At 40.1% G+C, this 13,231-nt stretch overlaps 3 protein-coding genes across 8 annotated transcripts in view; 1 reads left to right on the top strand and 2 right to left on the bottom strand.

Moving 5' to 3' along the window:
* Positions 1–9,716, bottom strand: part of LOC123750865 (putative uncharacterized protein DDB_G0290521) — a 39,359-nt gene extending 29,643 nt beyond the window's left edge. For both annotated transcript variants that reach the window (XM_069315283.1, XM_069315285.1), the window contains exon 1: positions 9,631–9,716. The gene's annotated coding sequence lies outside the window, so the exon portion shown is untranslated. The remainder of the gene's footprint in view (positions 1–9,630) is intronic.
* LOC123773203 (T-box transcription factor T-like) overlaps positions 1–13,231 on the top strand; it is a 214,721-nt gene that overhangs the window by 133,041 nt on the left and 68,449 nt on the right. Inside the window, exon 1 of one of the 4 annotated variants that reach the window (XM_069315280.1) lies at positions 5,239–5,384. The exons of the other annotated variants lie outside the window; for them this stretch is intronic. The gene's annotated coding sequence lies outside the window, so the exon portion shown is untranslated. Of the gene's footprint in view, positions 1–5,238; positions 5,385–13,231 lie in introns of those variants that run through there. 4 annotated transcript variants of the gene reach the window in all.
* Positions 10,981–13,231, bottom strand: part of LOC123773204 (T-box transcription factor T-like) — a 47,862-nt gene continuing 45,611 nt past the window's right edge. For both annotated transcript variants that reach the window (XM_069315275.1, XM_069315274.1), the window contains one exon: positions 10,981–12,647. In XM_069315275.1, coding sequence (XP_069171376.1) covers positions 11,962–12,647 — 686 coding nt within the window. In that variant the 3' untranslated portion in view covers positions 10,981–11,961. The remainder of the gene's footprint in view (positions 12,648–13,231) is intronic.

Below are 13,231 nucleotides of genomic sequence, written 5' to 3'. Positions count from 1 at the left end.
GTTGTTTCATCTTGGCTTAACGTGTTTATGACGTTTTAGAACGTTGTTACAACTTGCTATATTGGTTGTTATAACTGGTTAGGAGGTGTTAAAACTTGTTCGAACGTTGTACCAACGTCGTAATTTCGGTGTGTGTTTGGCGGGATATTGCCCGGGTGAAGAAGCAGCCAGTCTTCCTAAGGTTTCCCAACATCAAGAAATTGTCGTACTAAAGTCCTCTCTCCTAACCAACCAGAAAACACAAAACAGAAAACGGGACAGTATGTCAATTTTACGAACCACTACCATTTTCTAGTACAAAATGTTTTGGATTTAGGAGCCCTCCCCAAAACAAAGAAGAAGGGGAGGGAGGGGTCTCAAATACATTTTCTGTTGTGAAAACCGAAAACGGTGGTCGTGTCATGTGATACTGTTTCAAAAGCCACAAACACGGATAACCTGCCAGGGGCCAGATTCACGAAAGCACTTACGCAAGCACTTACGAACCTGTACATCTTTTCTCAATCTTTGGCGGCTTTGTTTCCAATTATTAAACAGTTAATGAGCTTCGAAGCACCAGGAGGCTGTTTATAACAATAACAACAGTTGATTGGGAGGTTTTCATGCCTGTAAACTATTTAATAAATGTAACCAAAGCCATCAAAGATTGAGGAAAGATGTACACATTCGTAAGTATTTGCGTAAGTGCTTTCGTGAATCTAGCCCCTGTGTTGTAACACAAGTCGTACGGGTGCATTAGACGGTTCCATATCAGATAACACTCCACCATAAGCAGGCACACAGTCCCCCCTATACAATGTGCAAGCAAAAAAATATACAAGTAACATCAAGTCCGGACCGGCCATATAAGATTCCGCATTCTCATGGGTTAAGACAAAGAAAATTGATAAAACTCCTGGGATGACAATTGGCTTTACGGTAGAGCCTTTTTAGCGAGTCAATACAAACTGCAAATGTTACAGAGAAATTTGTGTGATATAACACAGTGCGCGCCCAGTCAAATTTGGCCTCAATAAATCTGGACAGAGGAATGCTATTAACACCCAATTATCCAGAATGTGGACACCCGCACGGCCTCCCTCCCATATAGGTCGAGCGGGCCCACACTTCCTGTACAACACCTGGCCACAATTAAGGATAATTAAGGAGGCTTAAAGATGCAGGCAAGGCAGTAACGGGAATACTACACATTGTTTTTATATATAGAGGATAAATGGCAAGTAAAGACATGTACAACGTATATCAAGATGTAGAAACTCACAAAGCGAAACGTTTGTTTTCCATTTCTCCCTCTCTCTCGTCCTTCCCGGGGATTAGGCAGGAAGAGGGCAGTAAACTGAGGGAAAAGACAAACAGAGGACGATAATAAACGGCAGAGGAGGCAAACACACAACTAGAGGCTGGCGATCAAACAGCCTCCAGCGAAGTCCCTCTGATGGAGGGCTACGGTAGGCTACTTGAGAGCCACCCCGATTGTTCGCTCAAACTCACCTTTCCTTCCCAATACCCCTCACTCCCCATCAACCATCCCTCTTTCCCTCGTAACTCATCCATCACCGTTCCCTCCCTCACCATCACCTCTCTCCCTCACTATTATATCCCTATATCTTCTACGACATAAGACTCAAATACTCGAGAAAAATTAAGGTCTTCAATATCTTTTTCTATAAATATTATGTTTGATGTGCTCTGGGAAAACTATGAGTAGACATGTACATTGTACAATACATGGACAGTGCGAACATTCTCCCCAATATTACATAACTAGCATATAGTTGGGGGGTAGAAATAGCCTAAGCTACTCTATCCCTTTGAGATGTATTTCTTGCTTATCTCAATAAACATACTTGAACTTGAACTTGAACTAGCATATTCATTGATATATCAAGTTAGTATGAGTTCCTTGTGTATTTGAAGTTGGAAAGTATTGTGGAAGAACCCCATTACCTATATCTGAGTGCATGGGGGAGTTGATAACATATGTAAAACCTGGATTGGTTTCAGTAGCCTATGCTCCATACGTCCTGTGGATTCAGCTGCATCCACAGGTTATATAACTTACACCTTGTCGTGGTCCAGAGGTTAAGGTGCGAGGCTTGGGAGTACCCAGGTTGAGGGTTCGAATCCCCGGCAATACTCCAATAGATTTTTCATTGACATATCACAGTATGTGCAGATCAAGCTTAAATTCAAACTAGTAATAAATAAAAAAAAATGATAATAACACTAAGATACAAAATATTATAGACCGACAAATTTAGAAAATGTTAGCCAAGGTTAGGAAATGCTAATTATTGTTAGCAATGGTTATATATATATATATATATATATATATATTAGGCCTCGTTAGGTTCTAGTCATTACTGTACGTCCAGCCGTCCTGACCACATCAGGCAATAGGCTATACACACAAGTAATGCCTACGAGTCCAAACTTTAACCAAATGGAAACTCTTAAACAATAATTTATAAACAATTATAATTTCGTGTAACTATAAGTGTTATAAAGGTAACGAATAAAATAATAGTAATGCTAATTATAATGATTAACATTATTATTATGTAATAATGTCTTTATAATGATTAGCGTATACCGTAATATCAACTAAACGCTCTTCATGCCAGCTTGTATTAGGTTCTTTCACTATTGTTCATTGTACTACGCTATTCGCTGTATTATGATGCTCGCTCTTAGTCAATGTATAATGTTCACTGTACATATACAATAGATACTAAATCAGATCTCTTGAACTAAGACAACACACACATAGGAAATTAGATGTTTATCTCTCAGAATGTTTGGTAATATATTTATTGCTTGTGATGTGTGTATGTGTATGTATTAACACGATGTACTGAACGGGGTGAGAATAGCTTGAGCTACCTCATCCCTTTGCGTGTATTTTACCTCAATAAACTTATTTCAATTTCAATTTCACACACAAGCGGCCATGTTAATGGTACGTCATTACCATTAAGGGTTCGCCTGTACTCGCCTACCCACGCCACTGACACCTTGATAAAACGTGAAGGAGAGAGAGAGAGACATGCACACACAAATATTTCCTTTCCTGAATTTATGTAAATAAATGTACACAAGGTTTGCGGAGTTAACTGTGTATATGTTTACGCCTGTATGCACTTGGGTAAGGATTTCCGCATACCACTCACCCCGTCCTCGAATAATACATCGCATTCGGGTTTTAAGTTTCAAGCAAAATTTCTTATTTACGTTAGTTTTCCGTTTTGACTTTAAATATAAAACACATTGCTGTAATAATTTTGTTGAGCATGCTTAGCAAAATAATATTTTACGAAGGCAGGGCCACGAGCGGAGACCCTATACAACCTTCCCCAGGCAAAATTAAGAGAAGCCTATCTCATTTGCCCATTTGTCTCCGCCTCCACCGGGGATCGAACCCGGAACCTCAGGACTACGAATCCGAAGCGCTGTCCACCCAGCTGTCAGAAATATATCATATCAGATAGGCAGATCATATCAGAAATATAGGCATATCAGAAAGCCTAACAAAGGTTTCTTTCATTATATTCAAATTTAATTATATGATCGGCACATCATATGATTAAATATGAAAGGAAATATACATTAAAGTAAATACTTTAATGTATATTGTCACTCTCGGGTCTTAATTTAATTCTGGAAATTAATAAACTTAAATCTGCTCACCCGGAAAATATTCCGCCAGAAAAGAACAAGTTTTATAGTTTATATAATGTAGATGTGGGGTCTCAGAATACAGTGGTTGTGTTACAGGCTTATAGTGCAACTTGTCCTCTTACAAAGAACGTCGCATTTCGAAAGTTTGCGTTAAGAACAAAAAGTGTCGTACTTGAAAATGGAAGCGTCTCACGAAAGTGACGTACTGTCGTGTTTTCCTGTTTAGGGTCCTCTGGTAGGCTAGTTAGGAGAGGACACATTAAATTGACCGTTTTCTTGACGCTGGGAAACCTTAGGAGGAGGGGCTGTATAGTGTGGTAGAATGAGTACTACTAGACCTTTCCACTGCCACAAACACGATACATCTCTAAACATACACTAGCCTTCTTGCGTTTACAAAAGGTTCGGAATGTTTCAAAGTGACCTAGGAAACTGTCAAAATATAATGGGGTCTTCTAGCATCTTCAAATTTAAACTTAAACAACAAATGCCAGTAGTTGATCATTTACTAACTAGTTTTCTGAATAACCTATGCGTGAATTTTGTTTTTAACACTAACATACATGCAAATATGTATAGGATATCAAGCTTGGTTGGCAAGATGGCTATCACCCGGCCCTCATCCCTAGTGAGGTAGGCCCTCATCCCTAGTGAGGTAGGCAGGCGAGGCGGCTACCACCCGACCCTCATCCCTAGCGAGGTTGGCTTTCAAAATGGGTACTACCCATCCCTCATCCCTAAGTTGATCTTCCTCCTCCCCAGCTCACATCACGGCCGTGCAGGTGCTGCAGTGATACCAGCCTTACAAAATCGTTTAAGTGCTCAAGTCTGTGCCTGTCCAAAGTTATGCCCAACCCCCAAAGACGCTTTCATCGTTCTAACGTTATTTTCTCAAATGTAAATTCATATTATATATATTACAGTTTATAGGTTAGGTTAGTTTAGATGTTTAGGTTCTGTTGGCAATTACTTGTATTTGAAGTGCACGAGTGAAACATTTACAGAGTTACGATTCGAAGAGAGGTCGTCAGCGAAGCATTGTTCGAGAAATGTTCGGTCGTCATCACTTGAGAGTCGTTTGTAAACAGTGTTTCATTAACATAAACTGTGGGTTTTGAAGGCTGGATTAACTATTGTTTGACATTTGTTGGCGAGGACGGACTGCAATGCTTATTGAGGACGGGCTGAACCACTGGCCAAGTGGTTGGGAATCCAGGAGCTACCCCCCCCCCCTCCCCTACTTTAATTCACATGACTCAATTGATTACGTTCGAATATTAAACAAATATGTCTTCGCTCACTGTTTCTTCGTAGAGCCCCCTCGCTAAGCATGCTCTAAATATTCACCAAAGGAGTGCAAAGGCATACACATATTTCACTTTTATACGTAAAGTTAAGTAAAAAAGTACTCCACCCAGTCCTCCCATATTATCAGAACACCCCCCTCCAACACACGAACACATCCAGAGAGGAAGGGCGACTCCCCCCCCCCCCTCAACCCCCCAAACACCATCACCCCGTGAGGCAAGACGACCTTTCTTCCCCACACACACACATGACCGTCAGGAAGCAGAAACATGTGCACAAAATTGCACTTTTATTAGCTTGGTGGTCTTGGAGGGTGTTGTGGCGGGGGCGTCGACATCCGCCCCCACGTGCACCACTACATAAAAGAGCTGATCTCACTCTCCCGTATACACTGTTAGGTAAGTGTTTGTGCTTACAGTTACAACTGTAAGTACAGTTTGTGCTTACATTTGTGCCACAGTTACGAGGAAAGGCTGTGTGAAATGCACCTCACGACACTGGAAGACAGAAGAGTAAGTATGACATGATCACTACCAACAAAATTCTCAGTGGAATTGACAGGGTAGATAAACTGTTTAACACGGGTGGTACGCGAACAAGGGAATACAGGTGGAAACCGAGTACCCAAATGAGCCACAGGGACGTTAGACAGAACTTTTTCAGTGTCAGAGTAGTTAACAGATGTTATGCATTAGGCAGTGATGTGGTGGAGGCTGACTCCTTAAAGTTTCAAATGTAGATATGATAAGAGCCCAATAGGCTCAGGAATCTGGACCTAGATTCAGGAAGCTCTGTGTATTTCTTCGAAAGTGGGTTTGCTACGAAGGTTCCTAAGTGTGCCCTAAGAAGATGCTTAGGTGCAATTCAATAACGTTCACTTAGGAAAAAATTGTTGGTTCACCTGCGTGCCGATAGAGGTCACTACTGTGTTTCGTTTGGCCAATCAGAGAGCAGCAACATTCTTCATATTGAAGATTTAGCGCTGGCTTATCGGAGCTCTACTGCCTCCTATTTACGTCGAATTCTCTTATAAAATTAGTATATTTCGAAGTAAAACAATGTTTTTTCAACTTCTACAGCCAGCACCGACATTGTAGTAAACAAATATGTTACATTTGTTGTTTACCTACGTAATTCTAAGATACTGTGTAGCTGTCCTTGTTGCTCGGAAGATGCGCTGACAATTATTTTATATATTTACTGAATTTACCCAAGGGCCATTAACTATCTAGTGGCCTCGAAGAGGACAGAAAGCCGGCGGCTTGTTAAAGGGCCCGCCAATTGTCTTAATGATATTTTTTAGCTGGAATTTGGCATTTACGGCTTCAGCGGGTAGGCGGTTCCATGGGTTTATAGCCCTCTTGGTGGAAAAAAACATCTGTTTTCAGTCCTACTTGAGAGAACATACTCTCCAACACTATATCTGTGATTGTCCTGTTATCAGTGACTTCATACCAAATGGTATGAGGTATTTTGAGCTCTGTAATTACTTCATACACTTAGGAATATTGGAAGATATTCTTGTGCTGCACCCAGATTTTGCCAGTGGGGGCTAATAGATCAGCATTAAGTATTTTGTTCTCTCCTAATTCCATGTATGACTGGCCATCCTGTGAGGTGAGGATGTTGGATGAGCTTGTAGCTGGTTTTTGATCTACACTGTGTGGTCCTTTATACAGAATAGGGAAGCAGCACATTGCTGTGTATACCTTAACATGTTTAAAAATACATTGTTTGAGAGGAGTCTGGTAGAAACTGGTAAGAGTAATTATAATATAATGTTTCCATGATTCAGTGCTTACCTCTTGTGAAAATTGCTTAGAGTTGTTTAGTCAAAGTTGATTTGTTTTTTGTATTGAGGCTGGTATTTTCTAAATTGATTCCATGTACAGTATGTCTAACCATCCTGTGAGATGGGAGTATTAGATAAACTTATAGCTAGTTTTTTATCTACACTGTGTAATATTCCATATAGAATAGGGTAGTAGTACATTGCTGTATATACCTAATCTTCTTAATAAAAAAAATCAGTAATAAAGATTTTAAATTATAGTTTGTATTATTACAAATTCAGTACTGTATTATCCTTATTAAATCATGTTGACCATGGATCATTAAGATCTCATGTTGATATGTAATAGTCATATTTCTTTTGAACTGCTAATCCATGCTAATCATTCATTAAATTGTGCATTATGTCTCAGTTTTTCACTTCCTTGGATATACTGTACAGTACAAAAAGATAGGATAAAAATAAACCAGTAATATTTCTTTCATTATATTTTTCATTTAAATAACTGCATCAATATTTTTACAGCTGACAGGATTTGTTTTACCATACAGGTGCATTATTTGTTAAAAAAAAATTGGTTTATTGTTACACACAATGGTGCTACATAGCCTTCCCAGCTTGGTGCCTTCTTTTAATACTTACTGATTAAAAAATAAATAATAAATACATTTTATTCAGGAAAAGTACATACAGTTGATTTACAAACATAATGTTGGATTTATAGACAGAGCTAGTACATACAATACCTAAAGCCACTAATACTCATAGCATTTCGGGCAAGGTGTGGGGGGAAAAAACACAGACTAAAACTTAATAGTAATCGGGATTAGGTATAAATTGTGTTGAAAGAAGGAATAAAAAATACAAAAAGGGGGGTTAACATAGCATAAATCAGCAATTGCACATGTTGGTGAACAGCGTTGTTTAAAAAATAGCAAGACATGGATTAACATTTAGGAGGTAAGTTAGGTTACATGGAGTTAATTATGCAGTACTTGGTTTAACTCTTAAACTGGTTGAGAGAGGTACAGCCTTTGACATGATTCGAGAGGTCATTCCACATCCTGGGTCCCTTGATTTGTAGAGCACTTCTAGTTTGGTTACACACAGCCAAACTGAGTAACAGGAAGAGGTCTTGGACACAAATTTGTTCCATGCTAAATGTAGAGGAATCAGCTGAGTATTCCTCCAATAAAATAAGTTGCCTCAGCTTATAAAGTAAATAAAATAAGCATTTCTCAAATAAGTAGCTGCCTCACCTCACTGCCTTACTGCTACATAGCCTTCCCGGCATGGTGCCTTCTTTTGATAATTGTTCCACACCCAAATTGTATAACAGGAAGAGGTCTTGGACCCCTACTTCCCTCTGTCTTTTTTAATAATATATATAGTCATAATTATAGCTTTAAGTATTCAATGAATAAAGTTTTTGACATTTTTACCCTTCTCCTTACCTAACATCATTTGTGCAGCATATTTTTATTTTGTCTCACCCAGATTTAATTTCAAAATAAAACCAAACTAAATAAATTAGAAATGGGTATGTATAGCTAAGGTACACCCTTACTACTAGGTGAACAGGGGCATTTGGTGATAGTAAATGATCCCATCAGGCAGGGCTCATCACCTTCTCTCATATTTCATGTTCACCAGTGTTTATTTACTTAATAACTACTGGTATAATATCTTGCTATTATAAAACTAATTCTACTATCATCAAACACACATTTACTTCAAGTTTCAAGCAGAGAATGCATATATAACTAACACGAAGGACTCCTCTTTACTAGATTCACCAGCTATAATATTTTGGTCATGTTCCAATATCATAAATCGATCCCAGTGTTATGTAGTAGAAAAATGACTTATATCCAGTTTACGTAAAGCTACGAGTGGTCGAAACCACACTTAAATCCCGGAATGAACTTACGAAGGTTTTTCCATTTAGTGTGGCTACTTGAATACGGACGTAGCCGCCACGAAGGCGCTAAGAAGGGTAACGTTCTTAGCTAAGAGGAAAAACCTTCGTAAGTACCTTCCTGAATCCGGCCCCTGTACACCAGTAATTGACAGTTGAGAGGCGGGACCAAAGAGCCAGAGATCAACCCTCGCAAGCACAACTAGGTAAGCACATACAGGTAATACAGTACAAGTATACAATCATACACATGCGTTGATCCACCATACACTAGCTCACCACACCTGAGGTTTTTCACGACTGGAGCTAAACTAGAATTTATCTCAATTTGTCCTTCTCAAATGAAAATCCGATCAGCATCTAATGGCCTCGAGGTACTACCAAATGTGAAATTACGAGTAATTTATTGACTTTCCTTTTGACTTGAAGTACATTAGCGATAAACTGTTTTGAACATTGCAACCTTGCAATGATTTTGGGACTCAACGTCCTCACGACCTGACTTAACAACTCTCTTTAGGGTTAGTAAGATTCAAAACTATTTACTGGCTAATGTTAAAAATTTCATAAAATATTCTAAATTATCCTAGCTTGACTTGACACTACTGCTGCTTGTACGCAATTGAATTTCCAAAGCCTAACACACAAACAGCAGCAACAGAAAACAATAACAAGCATTGCTGTGGTTCCATGAAAGTTATATATTAGAACCATTATTCTATAATCTTTATCCAACTTATTTACTCAAGACGTGGGATTATAAATAACGAGAGGAATGTATACCATGAATACTCGAGCAATGTCGTCCCTGCAGCTGATGTGCGCCATGACTTTTCTCAACCCCTATTTCTCCCTCCCCTCCCCCCTTCCGGAAGACAATTTAATAATGCACTGTATTCATTATTCACTTAAAGACTCGAGAGGTAACACTCACTGTGGAAGGACTGGGAGGGGCGGCACACAGACACACAACCGCCGGTAAACAAAACACTGACCAGGAACAGCCCTGCACTACGGCTGACAACCCGGACGGCTGGCAGAGACGCTTTATTAAACTGAGGTCTCATAAACGAGTTTCTAGCTAATGGACGTTAAATTCTATGAAGATATTACATTTTTCTGATCTTATTATATTAGTCATAAATAAAACTTAGGGTTAACTCAACAAAATGATGAGTCAAAATAATTTTTAGGCTAAGCCTATTAATTATTTTTGTACGTTCAATCTAAAACACTTGAAAATAAGTGCAACGAAAATACAATTAGTTTCCACTGCCATAATAAAGATGGTTAGTAATTACTCAATGTGTATCAAATAAAGATAACACAAAAGGGTCACAATTAGGAACACAGAATTAACTAACGTATATTTTGATGGTAGCTAAACTTAAAACAATAAGTGGTATTAAAGATACAAGACGTCCTTTATACATAACCAATAAAGCTCTGCTTTATTCCATCACGTGAGACAGATGAACATATTCTATGGGTTAACTCTTTAATAATTTACTATAAAACTGTAGTAATGCAAAAAGAAAAGGAGAGCGTTTGTGAACAGTATACACTGAAATCTTCAGAGCTTCGCTGAAGAAATGCGTGAAATGGGGGGTAGAAATAGCCTAAGCTACTCTATCCCTTTGAAATGTATTTTTTTCCTTGTCTCAATAAACTTACTTGAACTTGAATGCGTGAAATAATTTAATACAACGAGAATAAGAAAGCTGTAAGAAGGTAGGGTGGAAAGCAGAAGAGAGGGATGATTGAAGGGATATTGTGGTGGACGGGGGAGGGAGGAACCAGTCTCGGGCAGTTTACAACACTCAATCTCTCATAAAACTCTTTGAATTATTCATGCCGTCTCCGCTCGCGACAACATTCTCTTACTGTTTTTGGTCTGCCTATGATTCCGATTATCTTATTTTTCCGAATCATTAAACACCTGGCCGTGTGCCAGTCTTCGTCAGGCGTCTGTATACCTGGCAACCAGCGAATTATTATTTCGGCTAAAATAACGCTGTCAGCCAGATTCCCGGCGTGGCAGAGATGATATAGTTAAGCAGCCTGGCCGCGGCAGACATTTGAGGAGCGGCGCTGGGCTCCGTTATGTAGCCTATCCGGAGTTTACTTTGGTTATGTTGCCTATTGTGGTCGGCTTTACTCAGCCCCTATTATGTTGCATCCAAGAGTTTGGTAACAACATGTTCCGCTATGTTGCCTATTCTGGATTTGTTTTAATTAAGACCGTAATGCTACGTCAGAGAAGGTAAGATAATAAAACGATAAAATTTATCAGTTATCATTTATATTTTGTGGAGGAAGGTGTGGGACTTACTTTCAGCTTATCTTACAATCTCTCAACCGTTCACACACAAGGTTTCTGGCATGGTCCTCATCCACACTACGCACACACCAGTGTTTTATGAACACACATCTCTCCGGAAATTTACATAACATACATTGCAATATTGCCCAACCACGCAAACATTCTTTGAAAAATACAACACAATACAGAGCAAAATGTGATTGTTTTAAATTACACAGCCTATTTTGGATAACTCATAAATACAAAAAAATAATATATTTATATATACTTTGTACATTTAATTTACTTAGTGTATGGCACCCTGAATCCACTCTGGGCTTACAATGACTCAATACAAAACTTTAAGTGGCAGCCTGGATGTTGGTTCACCAACTTAATTCTTGGTGTGGGGGAAAGGGAATCACCCACTTTGATCTTGGATGAGTAGCACATCTACCTGCATAATTGGGCGACTCACCCATATCAACAATTAATTGTTTGTTTACCTAGATCATGAATGAGTGACTCGTCCATTTAAAAATAAATGGCAGTTTGCGTATCTAGGTAATGGATGATTGGCTTGTCAACTTAAATAATTGATGATATAGTCACCCAGGTAATGGATGATTGGCTCACCCACTTAAATAATTGATGATATAGTCACCCAGGTAATGGATGATTGGCTCGCTCACTTAAATAATTGATGGTATAGTCACCCAGGTAATGAATGGGTGGCTGAACCACCTAAATAATTAATGGTCTGTTTAACCAGGCCTTTAATGTGTGGCTCGCAAATATAAGTCTTGCATGGGCATCTCTCACACCTAGGTCTTAAATAGGTGACTCACCCACCTAGGTCTTAAATGGGTGACTCATCCACCTAGGTCTTAGACGCGAGAGTTCAAATTAAATGTTATTTTGAGAACCTGAGCAGGAAACAGGTGTGCTGTGGAAACCTTACATTTAGGGTGGGGAGAGTGGACTCCAGCCGTGTGGTGAGGCGCTGCTGTAGGCGCTGAGGGAGTCGCTGAGGTTTTCTCCTTTGATGCGCGTCATGTCAGTGTGGGGGGCAGTGAGGCCACTATGATAGCCGAAGTCGGGCAGGATGAACATGTCAGCTTGGGTAGTGTGGCTGAGAGATGGAGACCCGACCGACTGTGGAGATCCGTCCCCGGTGCTGTGATGATCGGAGGAGTCTTCGTGAAGGCGACCAGCGCTGTAAATCCCCGCGTTGGTGCCCAGAACGTGCACTGACTCGTATGTGGGAGATGAGCGGCTGGTCGTGAAACCCTGGCTAGTGGAGGTATCGGAGTAAGTAGCCATAGGCGTGAGAGCCTCTTGTGGGGAGCGCTGGGCGTGGTAGGCGTTGTGTGAAGGTGCTGCGCACGTTGAGGCGTTACCGAGACCTATTGCCGGGGCTCCACACTGCTGGTATCCCTGGTAGAAGCCTGTGCTGTGATGAGATGGGTGGGCGTAGCCGCTCTGAAGACCCGACCACTGGTAGTGTGCGGGGGTGACAGCAGTGGAAGGCGTGACGGTAACGGAGGGTTGGTGATGATGGTGCCCCCACGACTGCTGCCTCCACTCCGCTGTCAGCCCAGCCAGGCCGTAGCTGCTAACGCAAGGCTGCTGCTGAGACATGCCGCTCACTGAAACATAGAACATAGAATAACATGTAAATGATTCGGGAATAATGATGTCTTACGACCTAACATTTAGGGAGCATAACCAAGCAAATATTGCGTCTGCTAGAAAAAATATTAGGATGGATTAATAATAGGAAAAATGAAAATAATATAAAAATAACTTTCAAATCCAGGGATCCTGTCATAATGATTATACTATTCAAATCACTGCTGTCCCGCCTTGAGTACTGCTCGATACTCACTTCCCCTCCCAGAGCAGGAGAGGTTGCTGAAATAGAGGGAATACAGAGAACATATACGGTACGAACAGACACGATAAAGCTCCTAAATTGTTGGGATCGTCTCAAAGTTCTCAAAATGCACTCTCTAGAAAGTAGACGATAGAGGTATAAAAAAATATATACATTTAAAATACTAAAGGGCCAAGTCCCAAATTTTCACTGTAAAATAACAACATACTGGAGTGAACGATATAGAAGGAAATGCAGAATAGAGCCAGTGAAGAGCGGAGGTGTCATAGACACAATCACAGAACATTGCATGAACATGCAGTGGTTCGCGGTTGATCAATATCCTCCCACCAAGCA

Source organism: Procambarus clarkii, chromosome 81 (genome assembly GCF_040958095.1).
Source record: "Procambarus clarkii isolate CNS0578487 chromosome 81, FALCON_Pclarkii_2.0, whole genome shotgun sequence".
In the NCBI taxonomy this organism is placed as follows: Eukaryota; Metazoa; Arthropoda; class Malacostraca; order Decapoda; family Cambaridae; genus Procambarus; species Procambarus clarkii.
Note: the sequence above shows the minus strand (reverse complement) of the source record. Positions and strands in the feature narration are given on the sequence as shown.